Source organism: Ursus arctos, unplaced genomic scaffold (genome assembly GCF_023065955.2).
Source record: "Ursus arctos isolate Adak ecotype North America unplaced genomic scaffold, UrsArc2.0 scaffold_20, whole genome shotgun sequence".
In the NCBI taxonomy this organism is placed as follows: Eukaryota; Metazoa; Chordata; class Mammalia; order Carnivora; family Ursidae; genus Ursus; species Ursus arctos.
Genome location: NW_026622875.1, coordinates 20,512,684 through 20,539,974, shown reverse-complemented (window position 1 = coordinate 20,539,974; position 27,291 = coordinate 20,512,684). Strand labels below are relative to the sequence as shown.

General features: G+C 40.5%; 1 protein-coding gene across 1 annotated transcript in view; it reads right to left on the bottom strand.

Annotated features, from left to right (window-relative positions):
* Window positions 1–7,226: 7,226 nt before the first annotated feature.
* Window positions 7,227–27,291, bottom strand: part of PCOLCE2 (procollagen C-endopeptidase enhancer 2) — a 63,596-nt gene continuing 43,531 nt past the window's right edge. The window contains exons 5-9 of the mRNA XM_026497194.4: window positions 25,846–25,982; window positions 16,444–16,598; window positions 12,292–12,375; window positions 10,075–10,242; window positions 7,227–7,803 (exon numbers count right to left, since the gene is read on the bottom strand). Of these exons, the coding sequence (XP_026352979.1) occupies window positions 7,673–7,803; window positions 10,075–10,242; window positions 12,292–12,375; window positions 16,444–16,598; window positions 25,846–25,982 (675 nt within the window). The 3' untranslated portion in view covers window positions 7,227–7,672. The remainder of the gene's footprint in view (window positions 7,804–10,074; window positions 10,243–12,291; window positions 12,376–16,443; window positions 16,599–25,845; window positions 25,983–27,291) is intronic.

Below are 27,291 nucleotides of genomic sequence, written 5' to 3'. Positions count from 1 at the left end.
TAGATGAGTCTAAGATGATTATGCTACGTGAGGAAGCTCATCACTAAAGGCTGCATATTATATGATTCCCTTTACGTGACATTCTAGAAAAGATAGAACTATGGAAACCGAAATCAGATCATTGGTTACTAAGATCTGGTGCGAGGAGAAGATTGATTGCACAGTTAATCAAACTATATACTCAAAGGGTGAATTTTAATGAATGGAAATTATGCTTCATTAACCTGACAAAAATACATAAGGCTACAACTTACTAAAATAAAAAAATAACAGAAGACTCTGACAATTCATTATCACTCCAAAAGAAAACAGTGCTTGAATATGCAAGTTAGTAGCCCATCATTAACACAACACAGTGGGGTGAAGTATGGCAGTAAATACCAAGGTAAATTATTTTGTACTATTTTTTTCAAAATAATTTTGGCTATTCTAGCTTCTTTCTTTTTCATATAGAATTTGGAATCTGCCTATCAATTTCTACTGAAAGGGTTAGTTGGGATTTTTATTGAAATTGCATTGACACTGAAATTTTTGTTTTCCTCAGAAAATACATTTATAAAATCCAAATAGGCTGAGGTTACAGGCAGGCCCTGAGGAATAAACCAGTTGAGTCTAATTATTCAGAATTACGCTAAGAAAATATTAATGGCACCAAGCACATGGCTGCCCTGAATTTCTCATTTGTAAGTTAATTTGTTAGTTTTCTGGCATCACTGTCCTGTTCATAAACATGTGTTTCTTAAAGATATACTTAGAAGAATTACCAATTATAGCCTTTCTCTTCATTTGATAATTTCACTTTGTTTTCTTTTCCTACTCCCTTGTCCCCAGTTTGAAATAAATACTTTTGATATGCCATTCAAAATTAGGAAAAATTCTATGTGCTACCTACATGCTTTAAAAATAGCCATCTTTAAGAGACATGACTTCTGACGTAAATTAGATTACAGTAATACAAGAAGCTAAACAGCAGGTTTATGTAGGAGGTAAATGTATGTTTAAAAAAAGAACTGTTTCAGCCAGATAAATGGCAGGGAAGCTCCATTTCTTTCATTCTGCAGTCTACAGTTTCCTCTGTATGTGTGACTGTCTCTTGGTCTCTCTCTTCATTAGGAAGGCTATTTAATCCATTCTTCAATTTTAGGCAAATTATTCTTATTGAAAGATATGTAAAATTATCAGGTGCAATTTGAAAAGAATTTTGAGGAGGAAAATACTAGTTGCCTCAGTAACTCATCCAGAAATTTAATTAATTTTGTGAGGTTACTTGGATATTTTAAAACTCGTCTCCCCCACTTACTGTTTCAGTGGAAATAGCAAACAATCACTGTATTTTCATGATTGTTTTAATGCAGAAGATTTCTTTTTTTTTTTAAGTTATAAAACTAGGCAGAAACATTCCTCTCAGTGTTGATGGTGAATGGTACAAATTTGCTGAATGAAAATTCAGCATTATCTATGTGTGTAACTATCCTAGGACTGATGTCCAGTCAGACACTTATCTAACAGTTTTGTGCTCTAGAACCTATTTCATCATTTGCATTGGAAGAAAACTTAGATCACCTACTTCAACCTTCTGATTTTATAGGTGAGAAAATTGCATTTTAAGTAATTTGTCCAAGATTGAATCATGACTGACTTGAGAGCCTGAACTCAATTTATTGTACCAGGTAAGATATATTCCAAAACTTTGCTTTTTTGAATTAATTTCTTGTTGTAGGTTCATCTTGGTCAGAGACCAGAACTTAAGATGCCTAGTCCCTGCTTTTCCAATTGAATGGTTTATTATAGATGAGCAAGAATAAGAGGGATAAGAGGGACAGTGAGGTAGTAAACATAACATAAACAGAAAACCAGGAGCCAGGCTCAAAAAAATAACAAGCCAGGCCATGGAGAGACCAAGGGTTTAGAGTGGAGACACTGGTTGATTTTATTTCTGTACCACTTTATATCTTGATCAGTTTGATTATTCAAGGATCTAAAAACAATTTAAGACCTATGAGGGATCTCAGAAAGGATCCAATTTACCTTTCTCATTTTATAGAAAAGGAAACTAAAGTTCTCCCACTGCTATACTGTGAAGGAGAATACAAGTCTTTCTCTGCCTCGTCTGGGAGGCTCTTAATTTACATTATGTCACCATTATTATTAATTTCTTGTTTGTAAGGTAAACTAACCAGCTGTATGAAATCTTTAAGTTTGTAAATTTTCTTAATAGGTTTCTATACTCAAAAGCTATCCCTATCTCGCAGTTTAAATGTAACCTAATCTTAGTATCAGAATGCCACAGGAATATCCTTCCAGCAAAAGATAACATTTCAAATTTATAATCAAATTTTAGCCTTTTTAAACCTAATTGTTGACTTTGGTTTTAGAGGAGGAAGCAAATTACAAAGACAAAGTAGAAGTCTAGTTTTTAAAATGTTTTTAATTGAAGAATAGCTGACACACAATGTTACATTAGTTTTGGTGTACGACATAGTGATTCAAGAAGTTGATTCATTATGCTATGCTCACTCCAAGTGTAGCTACCACCTGTCACCATGCACCACTCTTACAGTACCATTGATTATATTCCCTATGCTGTACCTTTCATCCCCGTGACTTAAAAGTTAGGATTTTAAATAACAACTTCAAAATTATGCAGAAAAATTTCTGTGTATGTCCCAGAGCTACTGTGTCTGAATACCCGATTCTGTATATCCATGTCTACTCCCACACTTGTACATCCTTAGACCCTATGTTAAAAAGAGGCTGTTAGTGTGTGAATCATGGCCCTCACATATTTAATTCAAGATGCTTAATTATAGAAGATTTTAAAAAATCTATATTTTGTCCTTGGGCTAGGGCTTATATATACATCTTATGAACAAACTTGTAAAACTATTAATTCTAACCACTTACCTGCAGATTTTTTTGGCTTTTCTAGTTGAATTATCATATCATCTTTGTATTATAACAGTCATTTCTTCCTCTTTTTCTTTTTTTAAAGATTTACTTATTTATTTATTTGACAGAGAGAGAGACGGCCAGCGAGAGAGGGAACACAAGCAGGGGGAGTGGGAGAGGGAGAAGCAGGCTCCCAGCGGAGCAGGGAGCCTGATGCGGGGGCTTGATCCCAGAACCCTGGGATCACGCCCTGAGCTGAAGGCAAACGCTTAACGACTGAGCCACCCCGGCGCTCCCAGTCGTTTCTTCCTGTCCAATATCATTTATTTCTTTTTCTTTCCATTAACTAGACCCATCAGTGCAATTTTTAATAGAAATGTTGACTTCAGGCATGTTTGTCTTATCACTGACATTAAAATGCTTTCAATATGTCACCATTTGCTGCAGGGTTTTTTTGTCAGCTTAAGGAAGCTCTTTTATTTTTAATTTTCTCAAGGTTTACTTTGTCTTGAATAAATATTGGACTATATCAAATGCTTTTCTGCGTTATTAAGATCAAATGATTTTTCTCCTTACATATATTGCAAATAGGGCTTAACAGAAACTTTCCCCATTCTGTTGAGTCGATGACTTTTGTTTGACTCCAGCTTAATTTACCTAGTAATCTGATATTACAGTGTGTTTACTATGTTGCTAGGCAAACTTGCTTGTGGTATAAATGAACTCTGAATGGTAAATTGCATTGGATTGGAGGGAACTGTAATTGAACTCTAAATACCTGAAAGGGGAGCCACAGCTTTGGGTTTTCCTGAGTGTGTAACTCTTATAATGAGGCATGTCATCTAGGAGGAGCCTGAAAGCTACTATGCCTACAGAGTTAATTCAAGAGATCCTGGTTTCCGAGGAGATGGGAACTTTAAGTTGGAGTGTCTGCACCCACCTGACATGCATCAGGGCCCCTGGCATCTGAGACATTATCTAGGAAGGCCAAAGAAAACAGCTCATGGATGGCTGTGTGAACAGCTGCCAGTCTGGCCCTATTCTGTTAATAAGCTCTGGTCCTTGTGCGATAGCTTTCTGGGTTATTGGTAGTGAGAGAAGCCTGTGGGACTCATGAGTCTGAATGTTTAGTTGCACCTAAGGTTGCCTGGCTGGTATTGCAGATCCAGGAATGCGGTGAGGTATGAACATTGATTTCCTGATATTAAATCGGTCCCGCATTTCTGGGATAAATCCAACTTAATCATGACCTGTTTTGTTTGTTGGATTTTGTCAGATAATTATTTTGTTTTTGTACCTATGTTCATAAGTGAAGTCAGACTGGATCCTATGTTTGCTGAAGTTTTGGCATTAAGATTATGCTAATCTCATAAAAAGAATTGCTGAATCTTACTTCTTTATTTATACTCTGGAATAGTATGTGTTAGATTGGTAGTATTTGTCCCTTTGATATTTGGTAGACCTTCTAAGTCAAACTATCTGGACTTGGCGTTTTATTTGCAGAAAGAGTTTTAATTACTGTTTGAGTTTCTTTAATGGTGATAGGATTATTTAGGTATTCTGTTTCTACTTGTGTCTGAGTTGTTAAGTACAGTTTAGTTTGTCCACTTCATCTAAATTTTCAAATCTACTTATGTTCTTTGCTAGTTTTAAAATTTCAAACTCTGTATCCTTTTTTAGTTACCCTAGATATTTTAATGTAAAGGCTTAAGTTATCAAGGTTCTAAATTAATATTTTTATCCTTCTCTAATTATAAGGGCCTTAAGAACATTTACGGCAAGATGCCCCCCACACCTTCTTTAAATGTTTGTTTTCTACCTGAATTTACTTTTTTTTTTTTTTGCAGATTTGTTTGTTCGCATTTGTATAAATATGTCCATGAACTCAAGCCAACGGAGTTTCTGTTTAATATTACTTAACTCACTTTAGATCTACTAATTGGTAGCTGTTTTTAAATTTTATTTATTTATTTAAAGATTTATTTATTTATTTGAGAGAGAGAGAGAGCTCCAGCAAGTGTAGGGGGGAGGGGCAGAGGGAGAGGGAGAGAGGATCCCAAACAGACTCCACACTGAGCAAGGAGCCCCTGCGCCAGGCTCGATCCCATGACCCTGAGATCACGACCTGAGCCGAAGTCAAGAGTCCTGCCCTCAACCAACTGCACCACCCGGGCACCCCTCTAGCTATTTTATTATAAGGCTTTTCTTTAAAGAAGATTTTTGTTATTACTTTATTTCACTAAAGCAGTCAAGAAGATATACTGGGAGCCTGGTAGCACTCTCCTACAGAAAGAAAACAAGAAGGTAAATTTCTTCAACTAAGGTTAACCTTCAAGTAAATAAGTTATATAACAGAATTTAAGATTTGGGACCTCCTGAAGATTCATATATTTTTATTATAGGAATTGGATTCAAAAGATGAAAATTAAGCTAACAGGACCCCCTGAAACACGTGAGAGTCTGGAATGTTTTATGATGTATTAGTATGGTCACCCATTTGTTCATCATGTGTATTTGATTCCCCAAGTACAAGTACTAAAAACAAAAGCAAAATTTAGTCAATTATACTTTAAAACAATAAAATTTTTAAAAGAAATAATTCCTAAAAGAGAAATAATTCCCAGAAGTCATCTAGTCTAACTCCTTCAATTTATAACTAAGGAAACTGAAGTTCAGTCAAAATAAGTGATTTATTAAACAAGAAAGAAATTAAGAAATGGTTATTGGACCAAAAAGAGCAGTGTCACTATTCAGCTTATCTCTGTTTTGAATAATTAAATTAAAAGCCATAGGTTATTAACCACTAATTCCCTCAGCAGTTGAAAGTCTTATGTCAGAGATGTCAATGGTATAAATAGTTGGATTACTTTTCCCAATTTTTACCTCCCCGTGACTCAGGCACCCACCCAGAAACCAATGGCAGTCTTTCTGCTGGTAATGCAGGAGGCTGATAGTTGCAAGCATGCTGCCTGAAATGTACCAGTTAGAAGAGAAGGGGAAGAAATACTACAATCTTTTTTTTTTTTTTAAGTAATCTCCACACCACACGGGGACTCAAATTCATGTCCCTGAGATCAGGAGTCACATGCTCTACTGGCTGAACCAGCCAGGTGCCCCCCAAAGACTGAAATCTTCAGTAATCACGGCAAAGTCTCATAACGTGCATTCTTGAAAGGAGCTCACTGGCCTTGAGAAGGTTAGAATCAGTCAGGATTTCACAGTTACATCCTGGCTGGGCACAGCTGTGAAGTCCAGATGGTTGTAATGGCCTTTCTAAAAGGTGGCACTGGCCAGTGAAGCCAACCACGAACTACTATAGTTCATCCACTTTCTCAGCTGGTGAATTCTCTGGGACAATGGGGGCAGCCCAGTGGGAGAGGTTAGGAATGATTCCTGACCCCACAACCATCCACATTCATCGCTTGCTCATGCTCGTTCAGCTGCCAAAACAGAGGATCCTTCCTTTTGAATTTGTTTTTGTGTGTGTGTGACTTTTGAATGTCTAATCGCTTCTAGGGCTGGGAATTATTGTTTTTACCCAAAAGAATATTTTCCTTATTTCTAAAACTTTGGTTCTATCATGAAAGACCTTGTGATCCAAGTCTTTGTTCCTCCCTGCTGTGCTCTCCACCTTCCTCAGACAGGGATGGGTGTCCCCTCTTCCACAGCTGCTGGCCGGCAACCTCTTAAGGGCTAGTTGCCGCAGCCCTTGCAGGTACAGCTGTGTGCGAATGAGGGGCGTCCTTTCACAGTTCTTCCACTACTGAGTGAAAACAGATGCTTCAGAGGCAATAGTAGAAAGCCTGCTAGCTGATGTACCCTGATCCAGTTAACGGGTGATGAACTGGACAGGGCATCAGCCTCACTTCTAATTCCAAGGCCTATAAAACAACCGGTTGTGATTTAGGCTGCAAAGGAAAGAAGCAAAGGCTGCAAAGTCAGGATAAGAGGGTTTTCCTCAAGGCAGAGAAGGTTTTCCTCTTCTAGTGGCAGGGAGGGCACTAGGTTGGAGTCAGGACTTCTGAGCTGGATTGCTAGCTCTGTCTCTTGGGAGATGTGTGCTCTGGACAAGTCACTAAATAGACCCGAGCTTCAGTTTCTGTTAAAATGGAGGCGTTGAACTAGATCCCTGAGGGACACCATTGTAACTCTAACATTCTCTGGTTCTACAGAGAATTACAGTCTACTTACATTACTGAATCCATCTAGTCCCTGAAGTGCTTGGAATGCTAACTCTTGAGCAAAGTGTAAATTGATGCCAAATTGATATGTAAGAAGCAGGGAATATTCTTTTTACAGCGTCCCATTTTCTGTAAAAACAAGTTTAATGGCTGTTATGTAATCATTTAAAAATATTTTATTAAGCACTGACTTAAAAAATGCAAGAGAAGAATATAACACCTCAGAGCAAATGCTTGAAGGTAAAACAAATATCACTATAAATATTGCACTTATAAAATCTCTTTTTTACATCTTCACACAACTCATTTCTAAAATACCCTTTTACAGAGATGTATAAATAAACTGCTTCCACACTGTCAACGCTTGATACATTCAGTGTCCCGTCGCCGCGCTGTCTGCAGGTTTTCCATCACTAACTGCTCCTCCTCGGTGCGGGCACGGAGCTTCCACCAGCGATATCGGAGGTCTCATACCTCCGTCATGTGAAGAGTAAATCTTTCTGAATGCTCAATATTTAAAATAAGATTTTTTTTCTACAGAGAAAAATATAGATCTTTCAAAGGCAATGACAGAATGCAGCTTAAATCGACACAGTTCACTATCAACATTGCTTATTTTTCAAGGCATCCAGGAGCTTCTGATTCTTGGTCTTGAACATCATGATAAAGCTGTTTGGCATGATTTTGCCTCGCCCGTCTTCACCCACTTGACCCATAATAATGTAATTTAGACCTAAAAAAAAGAGAATATAAATTAGTTTTTTTCTCTACGTGTATTGCTTTTTTATTATTATTTTTAAAGATTTTATTTATTTGAGAGACCGAGCGTGCGCACGAGCACGAGCAGTGGGGAGGGGGAGAGGGAAAGGGGGAGGGAGAAGCAGGCTTCCCGCTGAGCAGGGAGCCCGATGCGGGGCTCCATCCCAGGACCCTGGGATCATGACCTGAGCTGAAGGCAGATGCTTAACCGACTGAGCCACCCGGTACAACTTAGACTATAACCTACCTCTAGATAAATGATCTATAAATGGTATAATTATACATTTAGTCTATCCAGGATAAAATCAGGTTTAAGCCTCTCATCAGAAAAAATCTAAATTCAACTAAGTAACATGTTCCAGCTCTGCCAACACTAGGCAGATGGATGGAATGATGAGATCCGGTCATGTCCTGCTCTGCGGTGCTGTAGGTCTGGGGTATTTACTGTCTGCTGTGCACGAGGCACTGTGTTCGTGTGAAAGGCTGCCCTTCCTCGAGGGGCCTCAGTGCTCCCTGACATGTCATCCGCAGATGGCCTCCCATCATCCCATAATGCTTCTGGATGCCCAGGCACTTGGCAACTAATGATCCACTGTCTTCTGTTGCTGTGGTCGACTTGAACTTTTATCAACATCTCGAGCACCTATACTACATTAGTTTCTTGAGGACATGGGTGCGTCATCTATTTCTTTGCATTCTCACAGTTCCTTGCGAAAAATAGGTACTAAAAAGTACTTCTATCAGATATACACTTTCTTTGTGTAACAATGTGTCTGGCTAAGTTAGGCCCAGACTGGGGCCCAGGCTGAGGTAATGTTGGATTCAACTCTGAAGATCTACACTGTCTGAGAAAAACGTCACAAAGGAAGCGTGTATTACCGCCTCCTTTATTCTCCCTCTCTCCTGTGTGTCGTAAGAGAAATATGTGTGTCCTTTTTCTCTGGCATAATCCTTCTTCTGTGGGCTAACATTGTCCTCACAGTGATCTTGAGCCTGTGCAAGCTCGGAGGGCAGTGCAGGTGGGCGCCTCCTCAAGGCTGGCCGCTGGTATTGTGATGAGACCCTACGGTAAGTACCTCCGTGTATTTACCTGCTTCTCCCGGCAGTTCTGGGGAGAAGTGTTAGCTTTTACAGAGCCTTTGCTATTCCCTCTGAAGAACGAACGTGAAGCTGCTAGCCTCCAGACTTTTCTGAACAATCTGAATTCATAGTAAAGCGTTCTTGAAGTGCATATTCTCTCTCTCTCTCTGGTGTGTGTGTGTGTGTGTGTGTGTGTGTGTGTGTGTGTGTGTGTGTGTGGTTTGGTTTGGTTTGGTTGTGGGAGAGGTTTGTAACAAGACAGGAAAGGAATGAGCTGAGATTGGATAGAGAAATCATGGTATATCACACAATGGAATACCAGGCATTATTACCATTCCACAGAGAGGCAGAGACAGAGACCTATTTATATGTGCTGTTTGTGGAACGATGTCTACACACATCATGTGGGGGAAGTTGCAGTAGAATATTATAGCACGATCTCGTTTGTCTAAGTGTGTATGTGTGTGCTTTCTGTAGATAGAAACTTTCTAGAAGGAACTTTTCATGGTATCTCTGAGGAAAGGGAAAAGGCTTCACTTTTTATTTTATATTCTTTACTTAAACTTTTTAAAAACCATAGAACATACATTACTTTTATAAGTTAAAGAACTTGTTAAAAAAATTTCATGCGCCCCTGGCTCTGGACTTCTTTCTTTATTTAACTTTCCTTTTTCCATAATGTCTCTTAAGCTGATTTCCATGTGTGGATTTAATGATGCTATATCTGCAAATGATTCCCAAATCTTTAATTCCAGCCCGCATAGACCTCTCTCTCCTGAACTTCAGCTCTACATTTCCTGCTCCTTGCTGGATATTTGCCTCTAATTTGCATTGGCACCTTCCGTGCAAAAACTGAAAAATATCTTTCCCCCCAATTGCTCCTCTGTGTCTGTTCCTTGTTGATCCAGCTTCAAATGCTTCTTGGACTCTTTCGTCATTCCCACTATCTCATCTTCTGCCACAGGTTATGAGAACTGGGACCAGAGCCCCATTCTGCCTGACTCCAAAGGCCTTCCTTTTCCACCAGAAGTGGCCAACTAAGCTTGATTTTATTTGCCCGCCAGGGCATGGAAAGATCCGCGACTTGCTCAGACTCTCTCTCTCGTTCCCTTCTCTGTCCTTGAGCTCCCCTAGAAGAAAGACTAACGTTTTCCTCCTTACTTACCTCTCCTGAGGAGAGGGCACTGCTTGCAGACCACAATGACCTTGGCACTCATGTTCTTGCCAGCCTGCTGAATTGCCAGATTTCCCTCTTTATAGATGTTGATGATTGAGACAGTGGCATGCAAGCTTCCACCTCGGGTGACAGTTGTGATCACAGTGCCAGCCAATACTGCCAAAGAAAACATTTGGAAATAATATGACGGTGAAGGCAAACATAGGCAGAACTGAAAATAATTGTACGTTCTTCTAAGTTTCAGATAGGAAACATTTTAATGTTTAAGAGAAGGCCCTAATAGAGCTATTGGTTTGATTCTGCACATTTGTCCCCAAAATTCAGGTTGGAAAAAAAGAGGCCATGGAGCCTTAATGTTACCCAGGTTATTAGGTGTTGATACCTAGGACGGAAACCTAAATGTGTCCTGCCCTGTACTCTGTTACTGAGGTGGGGACTCGACAATGTTTTGTCCAACATGGTGACCATTTGCCAAGTAAGGGAAAGGCTTTTGAGCCTCTATCTATGAATTCTCATTAGACCTTAGGTCTTTAGAGACACTGCCATACTGAGGTTGCATGACAGGGATTCAAACCATGAAGATCTGAGTCTTCCCGTCTGTGTGGTTGAGTGCCTACCTTTCTGTGTCTTTCCCCCTTTCTCTTTAGCTGTCCTCTTTCTCCTTCAATTTTGGTTCTCCCATGGGTCCCCATCTCTAATTATCAGTACCTGTGTTTTTCTGGGTCTTTCTTATCCACCTTGTATATCTCATTTAACAAAGTATACAACTGAGTATAACAGAACATTTCCTTGCTTAAAAAAAAACTGAAAAAACAAAAAACCCTAGCAAAACTCAGTTGCTTTTCATTATGTAACCCTCTCTTTCTTCCATTGTGATGTAAAAGGAGAGTCTCACTTTGGAGCCATGGAAGGAAAGATGCTATGTTCTCAGAGAAATGCTTTTGGCATTTTGTGGGTGACAATTCTGTGTGGTGTGGGACTTGGACTGGGAGACTGTTTTATGAGCCCTGTCCCTGTTACCAATGCAGGCTGAGAACCAGTGGGCCACTGGGGATAGTATTTGGTCATTTTGCCATGTAAGAGAGTCACAGTGGAATAAATCAAGTTTTGAACTTGGCCGACATGACCCTTTTGAGAGAAAGTGAGAAGTCACTGCTTATGTAGCAGGCAAAATTCATAAAATCAGAATTCTTATCATGCCTTACTTTGATTCCTGCTGATAAGTGTTCACTGCAAAATGTTAGTGGTTAGCCAAGTGAAATCAGGCGGCTCCAAAGGATATGGAAGATTTCCTTAAGCGCCACCCTAACCTGGATGTGACAGCAATTGTTTCCATTTTTATGTCTGTTATTTGAATTTCAGCGTGCAAACTCCAGTAAGATTTAGGGCCCTAGATTCTTCAGTGCCTTCACACCTTTGCTACAACGTAGTTCGTCTGGGCTTCAGAGAGTTACCGCCTTCAGGCACAGAAAAAGCAAGCAAAGCCTCTTCTGTGAGACCCTCATTTTGGGTAACCTGTTTAGGTTTTAGCAACTTTATTTTCCTGACAAGACTTTTCTTCAATGTCCCTTTTAAAAATAACCCACATATTTAAATTTGGTATCTCTTGTTCTTCAGTGCTTTTTAGAGAAAGTGCCTTTTTTTTTTTTTTTAAATTGGAAAAAGCGCTTAGAAATTCTAAGTCATTAGGTAGTATCTCCTCGGGTTCCAATTAATAAGCATTTCCAAATAGATTTCAGGTTCCCAGGTTTTAATTTAGTACTCTGGAAGGACATGACAGAGGAAATACTTGAATTTCTTCTGAGAAAGACCAGCTTGGATATGTTTCTCATTTACTTAAGTGGAATTACAGATGTGTGAAAAAAATACTCAGGACATGAAAAATATGTGAGAAAAAGTATACAGGGTTTTTTAGGAACACTGAGCCAGCCAGAACACACAGAGTAGCAGTACACACTCCAGGAGTCAAGTTATTAAGTTTATGTGAAAAAAGCATATTTTCTGTGTCCATATTATTCTCAGTTGTAAAATCTAACACTTTGAATGGCTCTAGTCAACATACCGTAGGGTAAAGGAAAATATTTTCTTGGGTAAATGAAGAGTGTAACTGACACTTTACCATCACATTCATGGCCGCTCCTTTGAGATTAAGCGTGCAGTCTCAAGTTTCTGGTTAAAGAGAAAAGGCTGGGTTTTATTTCTTACCAAAGTTACTCGAACAATAATTGCTCTCCAGAGTCCCCGTCCGTCTACACTTTTGTTGACACAGGGCCACGGTGGGTTTTAAACCTAAATTCAAAGAAGAAAGACCTAAGATTCAGGAAAATGAATTCAAGTACAATTGGTGTTTAGACCTGAATCTGTTTAAAGTTCCTATTTATTTCCCTGAGCCACCAAGCTGTCGTTGCAATGAAATAATTAGAAAACATTCAAAAGAAATTCTTTATGCTACTAACTACTGCTCCAATTTCCTCATGGTAACTCAATACCCTCTGCTGAATTTTAAACCTGAGATCAAAGATAACCCAAATTCAGCCCTATTCCCTTCTTCCTTTATATATAACTAACACTAACCAAAAATAGACACAGTCTCCAAGCGCCCTGCTTAGAAAAACCCAGTACAACAAATATGAACTCAGAAAATATAGGTTAATTCTTCCCTTTACAAAAGGAATCCAATGGTGTTCCCCCTGGGCATTGAGGGAGCTTTCTCGGTGCATTTAAAATACTCAGCTGCCCAAATGTGAGTGGTATAAGTTTGCAGAAACACTGCTCATGTGTAAAACCTGTTATACCTGTAATTACATGTAACCAATCACTAAGCATTTATTTTGAGCCCATCATTGCCTATAAGGATCTTAAGAACTGAGAAGTTGACTAATTTAAAAATAAAACGAAATAGATAAACACAGTAGTTCTCCAGCAAAGGTGATTTTTCCCCTCGGGTGACATTTTGCCATGTCCGGAAATAGTTTTGGCTGTCACGAGGGCCGCTACTGGCATCTAGTGGGAAGATACCAGGAATGCTGCTGAACGTCCTACGGCAGAGCATTATCTGGCCCAAAAATGTAAATACTGCCAAGGCTGAGAAACTGTGGGTTAACGAAACGAAAATATTTAATTCCCATTATCATCAATAAAAACATTTCCAAAATATTTGCTAATTATTCACGTATACATGGCAATATGCTGAGAAGAACTAAACAACTAAAAGAATTGTACTTGTTGGGCAAGAATTTGCAATTGTAACATTCCCCTTCTAATATGTTCTGTGAACTCTTCTATGAGTTTATTATTTATTTAGTCTTAATTTGTACCCATACTTAACTCCAAAAAGGATCTCAAGTGGATCACAACATTAAAATATGTATAATTTAATGTTAAAATACATATAATAGCATCTGTGTGTGTGTATCATTTTTTTTTTTTTAAAGAAAAAGAGCTCAGAGAACATTTAGAGGGAACGTTGGTCCAGAAGTTGGGGACCTAAATTTACCTAATTAGCTGAGTCAAAAATGAGTGGCGTTAGTGGTTCTCCCTATCTGACGAAAGAGCATCCTTTCCATGGACACTGGAAACCAGCTCTTCCCAGGCTTGGAACATCAGTCTGGAAACTGGGTGCGTGTCCCACCCTGCTCCTTCTCTCCCTTCAGTAGATCCCAGCTCTCTTGGCTTCAAGTCATCGCTAGAGCACCCTGACCCTTCCCACCTCACTGTCTAGTCTCTCCCTGCATTCCCTGCGTGGCATGTGGTCCCTGCCTTCCTCTCCAGGTGCACCTGCGACCATCTCGGTGGGTCCCCCCTCCTCTCAGTGCCGTGGCTCCCTCCTTCCCAGACGTTCCCTCTGCCCTGTCTCCATCACTCAGTCCCAGGCTCTCATATCTTCCTGCTAGTCCTTCATCACCAAGCTCTCAAATTTAGACATCCAACAGCCAATGTAGCTGCCTCTCCTTCAAGCCCTCATCTTTTCAGTCTCCTTTGCCAGTATATCCTTATATCCTCCTTTTTAAAAAGTTAGAGTTTCTAGAGATTGAATTCCAGCCCTTCTCTTCTTTCTCCCCTAACCTCTCCCTAGGTGACCTCATTCTCGATCACAGTGTCAACCATGTATGTGCTGATAATTCTCAAACGTAAATCTCCTGCGGAAATCTCTTCTGGAGGAGGCCATAGATCAAACTGGACTTGACAACTCCACCTGAGGGTCTCACAGAGACCTGAGACCCAACAAGCCACAGCTTAACTAAGGACTCTACCCCTAACCCCAGTTCTCTGCTTCGGTGAATGGTCTCATTATCCCCGGAACTGTGCAAGCCAGAGACGGGAGGCGTTCTTGACAGCCCCCTGATCTCCCTAGTCCAGTTAATCACCAATTAAAGACCTGTCAGTATCTCCCAAGGCCCCTGGCTTGCACAACAGTCAGCGTTTCTTGGCTTTCTCTGTATTTCTGTCCTAGCACAGTTCACCTGGACAACCACGAGAACCCGTGACCTCTTGACCCTACTGTCCATTCGCCTCACAGTGACCAGCGTGGTCTTCATGAGGTGCGAATCTAATCCTGAACTTTGCCTAAATCCGTTGACAGTTTCTCCCACACTTAGGATAAAATCCTGATACTCTAAAAAAATCCCCACACTTAGAATAAAATCCTAATACTCTAAAATACTTAGACGTATAAGGAGAGAGGTGGTAGGACCTAAAGATGGAGCTAGAAAGAGGAAAGAGAGGCCAGGTACAACGTGTGAAGGGTCTTCTATACAGCATGAAAGAGTCTGGCTCCTGTGCTGCCCAATATGAGAGCCACCAGCCACATGAGGCTTCTGACATTTAATTAAATTAAAATTCGATTCCTCCACATCATTAGCCACATTTCAGGTGTTCAATATGGCTACAGTATTGGATAGCACGGGTGTAGACAATGAATTCAAGTGGGAGCCATGGTCGGCTCTGTGTGTGGGGAGGGGAGCCTGCAGTGGGGAGGTAAGACAGAGGAGCTCAAGGATGATCTAAGAGTGTGGCTACTGCTGCTGTGGACCATGCTTGGGAAAACAGTGGAGAAGCAGATTTAAGGCAGATATTTGTTTTATCACACAAAATAGTGTGATAAAAATGAGCTGAGTTTGATATGTTTTAATTTAAATGTTTAGCAGCTCACAAAACCCTAAGAGATCATTATAAATCGATGTTTGCAATTTCAGAGAAAATTTAGGACTGAAGATAAAAATCCAGGGAGCCAGTTAATTCATTGGAAAGAATAAGGACATCAGGGTCTCCTGAGATGAACTGGAGAAGTAAGAAATACTGCTTAATATAAGGCAGGACATGTCTAGGCCACAAGGTGGCACACTTGTGGAGGGCTCAGAAAAATCAGCCCTTTCTAGAAGTGCCGGTACTCAGGTCAGGCCTACTTTCGGTGCAAGCAGAAAATGGTGGGCAATAAAGCGGGGCTCATTTTCAACCTATCTTGTATCTTAACTTCAGATCCTTCATTCCCACTTTTTTCTTTCTCCTAGATTTAGACTTTGAGATCTGATGCCTGAAATCTCAGTGGGTGGAGCTGACAGGATGTAGAGACTAGGCATGGGGCTCCACTCTTGACTCTCCATTTCTTAGGTCATACCCCAGACCAGAGTTTCCCAACTGGCTTCTATAACGCATTGAATATTTCTGTTTGATTTACCCCAATTTGGGAAAAAAAAAAAGTATTTTGCACAACACATTTTCAAGCGAAACAAAACAAAAACACAAACAAAACCCAAAAAACTGGCAGATGTGAAAATAGGCAGGTGTCAAGGCCCTAGAACTTCAATCTAAAATACTACAGTTCTTTTTTTTTTTTTTTAAGATTTTATTTATTTATTTGACAGAGAGAGACAGCCAGCGAGAGAGGGAACACAAGCAGGGGGAGTGGGAGAGGAAGAAGCAGGCTCCTAGCGGAGGAGCCTGATGTGGGGCTCGATCCCATAACGCCGGGATCGCGCCCTGAGCCGAAGGCAGATGCTTAACTGCTGTGCCACCCAGGCGCCCCTAAAATACTACAGTTCTATGTAATAAAAAGAAAGCCATAATTTTATAAGTACAGAAAAGAAAAATTGGGCTTATAATGATCAGTGCCTCTACCAGCGTTCCTAGTATTTTTAAAGTCATAATTTTCTTTGATGACATTTGAAAATTACTACCTTATAATAAACATTTTTTATGCCTTATACTTTTCTTTCATTAATGGAGTCATATTATTTTCTTAGATAAGTTTTCATCTTATTTAACTTTAGTTTCAAGTATCTTTTTTTTTCCTACTTCAAAAGAATTCTTCTTCTACTTCTGAAGTTTGTGCACAAACATCAAAACAGAAACACTCACCTGTGGTTGCAGGGAACGTGGTGGTGACAGGTGGTGCTGTAGTCGTAGGCAACTTTTTTGGCCTGAATTTGTAGTGACCAATAAACCCATCTGCAGTTAAACTTAAGTCTGATAAAAACTGAATGAGAAGTTCATTTCTCTCGGATACAATTGGCCTAAAAGAAGAAAAACATTAAAAAAAGATTTTTTTTAAGTGGCACCTCTCTGAAGTGTAGAATTCTGCTCTCCATTAATTTTTTATAATAGATTATGATATGTGTAAACTTAAAAGTTAAAATACTTCAAAAGGCGAAAGTCTCAATCTCCTCAGTATTAATGCCACTTAGCACTGTGCTTTATGCAAACTCTAGAATTCTGCCTTCATGGCAGCCCTATTATTATCCCTTTCTTACTGAAAAGGCAAAGGAAGTTCAGAGAGTCCAAGTGATTTGCCCAAGAACCCACAGCTACTATGTGGGGGAGTCAGGATTTGAACCTAGGACCAGGTAGACACTGGGACCAATGCAAACACAGAAGCTAGGGCTTCCGTTTCTTCACGAACACCTTAGGGCTTGGCCTGACCTGGGAAGCACACCGCTTCTTTTGACTCAGGCTCTGGATTTGAGCTGGCCGGGCAGCTCGGGATGCTGGCCAGAGAGTCAGATGGAGAAATCTGATGAACAAATTCCCACACCCTGTGAAGACTCAGCCAGGGGATCATCTCAGTGGGCTGGTCACCAGGGGATAAGAAAGCCGCCACTTCCATTTCATTTTTAATGAGAGCTCTGATGCATGCCCGAAATGGAACCGTTTCTGTTTATAATCTCAGTAGCAGAATGCTGTGAAGGAGAAACAGAAAGCGATTGCTTTGGTGGTTACGAATGACATCATTAAGAACTCCAATTTTAAAGCTATTTTAGGGGCTTGCTGGTTAGCTGGCACTAAAGATTTAGTGGTGACAATAACTGAGGCTCAGAAGCGGGCATAACTATTACATTAAAAAGTTTCATTTGAACTTTTTCTATTATTTAAGCAATCGTTAAAAATGCTGCGTGGCTAATTCTATTTAACGACTATTTAGTTCAGTAGTGGAAAAAAAACTAAACAGGTTATTTAACTGAGTTAATTGGTGGTTTGACTAAAATTTTTTGAGGCATCTTCTCAGCCGAACCACTTCTCAGGCATCATGGGCAGCAAATAATGAGGCAACTCCATTTCCCCCCACCTATCACCTATTTGAGTGGGAATGTGTGTGTGTGTGTGTGTGTGTGTGTGTGTGTGTGTGTGTGTGTGCTGGTGGGGGAAGTAGATCTGTACTTGACCAAACCAGTCAGAAAAACTGCAGGATCTTTTCTGTCCTGAAGGCTACCACCTTCTGAGCCAAGGGATGGAACAAACCTAAATGTGAGCTTTGTGACCTACATTTAGCAACTTGGTCACGAAAGTGATCGAGAGCACTGGGAATCGAGCCTTTATCAGAAATATTCTGTCTTGCTTTTGAAAACGCATCCCATTAAATAAATACAATGTGCATGAAACACAATTCCCAACTACAATTACAAATAAAATACGTTAAACTTGTTTAAATGATAAAATTACAAAAAGCACTTATTATAAGCAGCAAAGGAAACCTCAAGACCCAATCAGGTCAGCCTTCTGGGCATGACGTGATAATTACAGGGATCATCTAATGCCTTTCCTATGAACTAATCTTGGGAGCGTTAAATTGAAAATTGAATTTTCTCAAGGAAGAGTATTTTAGTAACAACGACATTTTTTTGTTACGCTGCTACTGAGCTTTCAGCAGGAATGTGACAGAATCACAGTGCTGCAAATGTTCTGAGGGCCATGTGTTGCATCTGCAAATTAATGCTACAAATCACTAGAAAGGCAAGAGGAAATCGCACTTGGATTCATTCCATGCTGGCAGAGCCGGGAGGATGGCGGACGCTGTTTGGTCCTGGAGAGCGAGCTGTGTTAGCGGTCTCTGCTTTGTCATCCCAGTCTTCCTCTGCTTCAGTCCCCACGGCCAGCCGACCACCATGTCCTGCCAGTCCTGCGTCCTGAGCATTTCTTGACCCACCTGCTTCCCCCTCTGCCTCTCTCCCCGACTTCACCTGGACCCCCTGCCACAGCCTTCTAACTGGCCTCCCTGCTGTCTGGCCAAGGACGGGACTCTGAGGCCCGGGGCCTGTCATTTCCTGCCGACTCGCACCCAAACGGCTCCCGCGTCTGCGGGATGTGGAACCTCGCTCAGCGCTCCTGCCTCCTCTCTCTCTCTAGGTCCCAACTCGAGGCTGGGGTTCCAGAAGAGCATCTACCTCCCCTGGGTCCCTCTATTAATGGGGCTCCCTCTACTTGTCCTCCCTGCTGCCTGTGACCAACTCCAACTCTTCCTTCAGGACCAAGCTTCACGAGGCACAAGCTCCTTCAGAAAACCTCTCCCGACCTCCTCACCACTTGGCCCGACTGGACTGAGGGACTCCCTGTCAGAAGCGCACCCGGGACATTCCTTGCCAGTTTGCCTGTCTGCCCTCGCACGACTTATCTTGGCGTCTTCTACTGAGCTTTGCAGCCTGCTCCCTAGCGGGCACCCCGCTGCGGCTTCACAAGTGTTTTTGAACTGAATTCGGTGGTACCGCTGTAGCTGCACCGAGCCAGACACGGGGATGATGAGGTGATCTCACCAACCACGACGCTCCTCCAGTCAGGCTTTGAACCGGGGGAAAAGCCCCCCCAAACAGGTTTTCTCCTTTTCCGCGCTGCCCCATCCCAGAAGTATCCTCCGAAAAAATCGTTCCTCCGGCGAAAGCGTGACTTGGTAGGCTGGCTGTTGCGCACGCTCACTTCTTTTTTTTTTTTTTTTTAATGATTTTTTATTATATTATGTTAGTCACCATACAGTACATCCCCGGTTTCCGATGTAAGGCTCGATGATTCATTAGTTGCGTATAACACCCAGTGCACCATGCAATACGTGCCCTCCTTACTACCCATCACCGGTCTATCCCATTCCCCCACCCCCCTCCCCTCTGAAGCCCTCAGTTTGTTTCTCAGAGTCCATAGTCTCTCATGCTTCATTCCCCCTTCTGATGCGCACGCTCACTTCTGAGGAGTTCGCCTGGAGTAGCCCGACCACCCCATCGCCCCCTCTCCGCCTTCACGGGGGCGATCGCTACCCTGAAGTTAGTTTATCCTTTACCTACAGGCTTACCAATATGCATGCACCGCTGAGCACTGCACTGGATAGGTGTGCATACTTTGAAACTTCACATAAATGAAAGGCTATGGTGTGTATTTTCCTGTTATTTTCTTTCACGCTCAGTGCTGTAACTGTGACATTCATCCACTGTTTCCACTGCTGCATTGTGTGAACCAGAACACAGTTCGACTATTCTCTTGTTGACACACATTAGGCTATTTCCTCTGCCCTCCACTACAAACGGTATTGCTAAGAATATTCTTGTATATGTCTTGTGGTGCACGTGGGCAAACGTGGCTTTAGTGGGCACACCAGGAGGGGGGGGTACCTGCCCCACGCGAGGTCCCAGGATATATGCCCATTTTCAACTTTGTTAGATAATGCCAAGCTGATTTCCAAAGTCGTCGTACCAATTTACATTCTTTTCAAAGATTTAGTCACTGTGCAGCTTTCTTCTTTTGGGAATGCCTCTTTATGTCTTTTCTTTATAAATTTTTAGAATTTCTTGATATATTCTGGACCCAGGGGTCTTTGTCAAATATGTTACAGATATCTGTTTCTGTTTTGTACCTTCTCTTTTCCCTCTCTTTAAGATATATTTTGATGAGCAGAAATTCTCATTTAAGTTGTCAGTGCATCTGGAGTTGATTTTTGTGTGTTGCAATTTCAATTTTTCCTTATGAATAAAACTTATCCCTGCCTCATTTTTCAGTGGGGCCATTTTTTTTTTTTTTAACCAGCTGACCTGTGGGTCTCTGTGATGTGCCCCAGCTGCAGACATGTGTGGGTATCTTTCTGGCCTCTCTTTGGTGTCTTCATTAGTCTGTCCGTCTATTTCTATTAAAACCACATTGTCTTAATTACGACAGCTTTCTGATACGGCTCCATCATGTAAGGCAAATCCTCCTGCCAGATGCTCCTCCAGAACTGCTTTAGTGGCATCCCCTTCCCCCACCCCCTTGCAATTTCATGAACATTTTAGAATCACGCTGTCATGTTTAATGAAAAACCAATTTTACTATTTTTAAATGACACTAATTCTTCCTATTCATGAGAAACTATATAGCTCCATCTATTGAGGTCTTTTAAGATACCTTTGAGTAAGGTCTTATAATTTTCTCCATTAAGGTCTATACACAATTATTAGATTTATTTTTGAGTATTTTACATTTTTAGTTGCTATGAAAATAATATCTTTTTAAAATACAGACTTTTTTTAAAAAAGTAAGTTCCACGCCCAGCATGGATCCAATGTGGGGCTTGAACTCACAACCCTGAGATCAAGACATGAGCTGAGATCAGGAGTTGGATGCCCAACCGACTGAGCCATCCAGGCGCCCCCCACATTTTTTATTCAAGCTTTTTAAGAAAACATATCCTTGAATAAATTAATGTTTCCAACAAATAAAAATTTAAATCTATAAGTCACACTTTCATCTGGTAATGTATACAATTATATTAATAGATTTTCTAAGTTCAAACCAACCTGGAATTCCTGGTGAGGGAGCCTTTTTTATACATTGTTATATTTGACTTAATATTTTTTCTTTTAAGACTTATTTTTCCTCACATTTCATAAGTAAGATTAGTCTTTAATATCCTTTTTTTTAGTTCTGTCCTTACCTTGTTTTGGTGTCAATTTATACGAGCTTTATAAAAGCAGCTGTGGAACAATCCCTATTTTTCTCTGGAAGAATCTGTATAGTGTTGGCAACATTTGTTCCTCCAATGTTTCTTAGAACTCATGGAGAAAAACAGTCTGGGCCTGTTTCCCCCTACCTCCCTTGATAGGAAGACTTTTAACTGCAGATTAAGTTTTTTGAATGATTATCTGGCAATTCTGGGTTTTTCTTTTTCCTGTGTCCATTTTTGCTTTAAAAAAATGTGTTTTCCCCAGTTGTTGAATGTACTTGTTCCCTATTCATCCATTAGATTAAACCTGTTAACAGTTTTTCAAATCTTCTACATCCCAATTTTCCATCTTTCTCCAATCGACAGTTAATTTATCAACTATTCAAAGAGATGGGTTAAGAATCCTCCTACTACAATAGCAGACTTTGCAGATCTATTTTTATTTATCTGTTTTTTGCTTTATATATTTTTCTGTACATACAAGTTCACAGTTATTACACCTTCCTGAAAAATTGTACCTTTTATCATTACATAGCAACTATTTTTAGTAATGCTTTCTGTCTAAAATCTACTTTTCTCCGGTATCAGTATAGTTATGCCAGTTTTCTTTCAACTGGCATTTGCTTCCAATATCTTTTTCTATCCTTTTATTCTCAAATGCTCTGTGTTATTTTTTTGGAGATGTGTCTTATAAACCACATATACTGGATTTGTTTTATTATCCAGCCTAATATGCGTTGTCTTCTCACTAATTATTTGATCCATTTGCATTTATATTGATTACGCACAGATCTAGATGTAATTCTACCATCTTATTTCGTGCCTTTTACTTGTCGTCTTAACTTTTTTAAAATGTTTCTCCTTTTCTCTTTTCTTGCCTTCCTTTGGAATGAACTTTTTTCTCATTTCATGTTTTCTCTTCACTGTTTTGGAAGTTAAAGACTCTAATGGTTGGCCCAAATTTAAGATCCACCTTTACTTTAGCATATTACACAGGTTAATAATATCTTCACCCTATTCCTCAACAACACAAGGGCCTGCGAGTACCTCAGCTCCTAGGACCAGGATCTTTGCTCAGTGTTTCCTCCTGCAGCTCAGTCCTTTATTCAGTGACTGTTACCTTTCTGCCTGAAGTACAGAAAGTGAAGTTTCTCTAGTTAGGGTCTATTATGGTAGAGAACTCTCTCAGCTCTTGTTTAATTGAAAAAGTCTTTTAATTTCTTTTATTCACAAATGGGAGGTTTTCCTGAGTAAATAATTCTAAAATGATAGTTATTTTGTCTCTGAATTTTGAGGATACCCCTCTAAGATCTTCTAGCTTCCATTATTGCTATTGAGAAGTCAGATGTTAGGCTAATCGTCCCCTTCGTGAGAATCTGTCTTTTCTCTCTGGCTGTTCTCAACATCTCTCTCAGTTCCGCGGTTTTACTATAATACACGTAGGAATGGGTATATTAATATATATATATTGCTTAGGATTTTTTGAGTTCTTGAATTTGATAATTGGTGTCTTTCATTTACAATGGAAAAACTCAGCTACTATTTCTTCAAACATTAAATTTCCTACATTCTCTATTTTTTTCTTACGGAACTCCAATTAAATGTATTTTAGATCTTTGCACGCTAGCCTCTATGGCTCTTAACCTCTCTTTTATATTTTCCATCTGTTGTCTTTTTATGCTATATTCCAGGTTATGATTTCCACAACTATTTCTCAGTTCCCTAATTCTCTTCGGAGCTATGTCTTATCAGCTACTTAACACATGTATTCAGTTTCTTGTGTAAATTATGTCTCATATGTCTCAGTTCTAGAAATTTTATTAGGCTCTTTGTTAACTGATCATTTCTCAAAGTCTCTTTTTTCTTTGCCAGACTTATAATAATCTGCTTCTTCATTTTGTATGAATTTTTTTTCTGTATTATAACTACTATATATCTGGCCTCTGTGAATCTGAGTGAATCTGATTATACCATTTGTTTCTCCTGGTTCTTGTTTATGTTGGCTTTCCCTTTATGTTTTGTGATTTTTTTTAAAATTGGGAACTTATATTTCTTGAAACTTTATTTATAGGAATTATTAAAGCCTACATTAGATGCATTCTTCCAGACAGGATTTGTGTTTTCTCCTCTCAGTCTCTCTAGGAACTACCAAGTAGGAAACTTTAAACTAAATTCTTGACTACAGTTTTTTAATACAGTCAGGTAGTGTAAATTCTAACCTCAGACTCATATGTGGACTGGGTTTTGGTTAGGAATTCTCACGAGAGACTACCTTTTCTTCCCTTTACCAAATGCCAAGGCCCAAACAGCCAATTTCCTTACTATTTCCCTTGGGGAGGAGGAGAATGAGTTCAGTCACATTGGTGTCACTTTCTATGGGTTCCTTCTTTATGCTCTGGTCTTTGATCCAATCTCCTCCCTTGCCTGGACCCTGAGCTCTGTCCCCTATCTCTAAGCCTGGTCTGCTGTGAATGAAGTTCTAGGTTACCAAGAACTGGCACATGTCCTGAAGGAAGCTGCCACCTGCAAGTACTTATTTATCCTTTTGGATTTGGGCTTCTCAACATTTTTGACCTCTGATGAGTTCTCTTATTTTTTGCCAACTGAGCAGCCCTTAAATTTTTTTTTTTTTTTTAGCTTAGGAACACTGGTGTTTATTCCCGTATGATTTTAAAGGCTATCTTCTTTTCCATATTGCTAGGAAATGAAACTTGAAATTTTTTTAAAAAAATATTTGAGTATAAAGGGAAGGAGAGACATGCAGAAAAAGCTACAGCAGGATAGAGTCAAGAAAGTGTTCCTTTTTTTTTTTTTTTTCTTAATTCAGGAGAACTTAAATTTATAGGCTATGGGAAAGAAAGAAAAAAAGGAGGCAGAGGTTAAAGATGGAGATGATGGAGAAAATGAAGAGGACTATTGGACAGAGGGAAGTTTCAAGGCAGAAGAGGAGGTCAGAAGGAGGATACAGATGAAAAGACTGGCTTTGAATAGAGATAGGTGTGGTAGGCTGAACAGTGGTCCCCCAAGATCTCCACATTCTAATCCTTGGAGCTTTTCAATATGTTACCTTATGTGCAAAGAGACTTTGCAGGTGTGATTCAATTAAGGACCTTGAAAAGGGGAGAGTATCCTGGATTGTCTAGGTGGGCCCTAAATGTAACCACAGGTGTCCTTAGAAGACAGAGGTTTGACTCCAGAAGAGGAGAAAGCAATACGAGGACAGAAGCAGAGATAGGAGCCATGGGCTTTGAAGATGGAGGACGGAGCCACAGCCAAAATATGCAGCAGCTGAAATAGGCATGGCAACGGATTCTCCCCTCAGAGCTTCCAGAAGGAAACAGCCCTGCTGACAGCTTGCCTTTAGCCCAGTGAAAGTGATTTCAGACTTCTGACCTCCAGAACCTTAAGAGAATAAATGTATTGTTTTCGGCCCTCGGTTTGTGGTAATTTGTTACAGCAGCTGGAGGAAAAGATACAGAAGGAGCACCTGCGCTGACAGCTTAGCAATGGGCCTTTCTCTAACACGTTCGGCTGGAGAGTCAAATTTGGGTAAAGTAATGTTCAAATTTTGACCAACTTGTATGTATTAAAAATCCTTAGTATTGTCAAACTTAATCTAAATGAATTTAAATTGAAAAATACCTTGCTTTAATTCAAACGCATCTAGGGGAACACGGACACGCACGTAAAATCAAGTGACGCATATGATCTAATGATGTTTAAGCAACGGAGTAGAAGGGGTATTTCAATTGGCATAATGGTGACTACAGCAAGCTGTAGTAATTTTTTTTAAGATTTTATTATTTTTTTAATATCTCTACTCCCAACGTGGGGCTCAAACTTACAACCCTGAGGTCAGCTGTTGCAAGCTCCACCCGCTAAGCAAGCCGGACGCCCTAAGCTGTAGTCATTTCAGTCAACGCTCTCCCTAGTGCAGCGTGTGGAGGCGGGGAATATCTTGCCCCCGAGAGAGTCCTGTGCTGCACCGGTACAGATCGGGGAATTCAGCAACTTGCCCAATGTCACCCAGCAGTGAGTGCCAGAGCTCTTAGCTCCATAAATGTTTGTAGATAAATACATGGTGACTTTCAGGCTCATCCAGCAACAGTCTGAGCAACAATGTGAAGAAGAGTCACAAAGCCCAAAAGGCCCAGGACAGGTCTCTGATCAGGTAAAACCATCTGGGTCTGTCAGGAGTGTCCAGATCTCCTTGTCTGCATCTCCAAATTTCAGCCCCCTGCTTTTTTCTCAGAACTTCTCCCATTCCACTCTGATGCTTGAGGTCACCTTTGCGGGGCAGGGGCGTGTCCAGGTATCTGGCTAGCACCTGACTCTGGGGCCTCACCAACTCTGCTCCTGTTACCTGTCTGGCTGTCGAGGCCTCGCTACACTCAATGTTGCCTCCCTCTGGGCCGGCTACTCTTTGTGCTGGTGCCGTATGGGACTCTACTGCCACAGAACCCAAGAACGTGTGAACAAAACAACGACAGCCTAGAATCTTCCAGAAAATAAAATATAACTGGGCAACTGAATAAAAGAGAAGTTGAGAGCCACTACAACATTAATGAAATAAAACAGGCACTACTTACGCAGGTGGACTATCACCACAATATTTTCCGATTCTTTTAGCGTCATTGGCTTCTCCGCCATTGAACACAGCCACGAAATCGTATCGGCAATAGTTATCACGCTCAACATCAAACTTCTCAAATTTCAGTTCTATAAGCTTTAGAGAAAGTACAACATCAGAAATACCAAGATAGGGGCGCCTGGGTGGCTCAGTCGTTAAGCGTCTGCCTTCGGCTCAGGGCGTGATCCCAGCGTTATGGGATCGAGCCCCACATCAGGCTCCTCTGCTATGAGCCTGCTTCTTCCTCTCCCACTCCCCCTGCTTGTGTTCCCTCTCTCGCTGGCTGTCTCTATCTTTGTCGAATAAATAAATAAAATCTTAAAAAAAAAAAAAAAAAGGAATACCAAAATAGCGCTGAGGAAGCATCTCAAATGGAAATCTTCCTCTCCCTAGATCCGTAGGATTTTCCTTGGTAAAGAATGTGTTCATTCTGTTTGAATTATTTGTTTCTTGTTGTTTTCATATTTCTTCTGTAGTTAACAAAACTGCAGTATTCTTTATTTTTAATCATTCCAAAAGATCATCCTTAATTAAGATCTTAACTTTAAGAGACCTGTTCACCTACAGTCACAAACGTATGGGAACACCACGTAACCCTAACCACCTACATTAAGACCATAACTGGATACGTGTTGGAGTGGGAAGCGCGGGTTCATACCAACTTCCTTCTTCTCTGAGATGTCCCCGATAGGTAGTGTGTGTCGAGGTGGGCCGTATGTATTACTTGTTTGTGTAGGTGAGGTGGTGGCTAGAGCTGTTCCTCTTTCAAGGGAAGGAAAATGACATTCCTGTCACGTGTAAGTAGGGAAATTCTTTAGGACCAGAGATTCAGGAAGTGGGGACTGACTGGGAGTCGTCTTGAAGTATGTTTGAAAAGTGTGCCTACTGAGTTGAGCACAGCCTACTTGGTGATGTGGTGGATTTCTGAAAAGGTTGCATGATAAAGTCAGTGTTAGATTTCTTAAGTAGGTTCTTAATTTTTTTGCACTAGTACCAATAGTAGTGTCCTAAGTTATTCAAGTCAATAGGAAGTTTCAGTTTAATAGGCAATCATTCCCCTCACAAGCAGATTGTTCCAGAGCACCTCCTTTGTGTGATTCAAAGGAAATCTCACTGGGTTCATAAATACCCAGGGTACCCAGGTAGCTGGTCCTTAACTTTTGCTGTACCCTCCCTGCTGCTTAGGGAAGATAATGGGCATTAATTCCTGATAGGACAGGCCCTGTTATTAGCTAAGAAGACGCACACACAGTAATTGGATGAAGATGGTCACAGCAACAGCATCACAGAGGGACCAAAGGTAAATTTTGGCTTTGAGCATAATTGCCATATATCTACATATTTACCCACCTTTAAAAAGTCAGCACCAGTTACGGGTGAATAACAGCTTTTTCATATTTAGCAC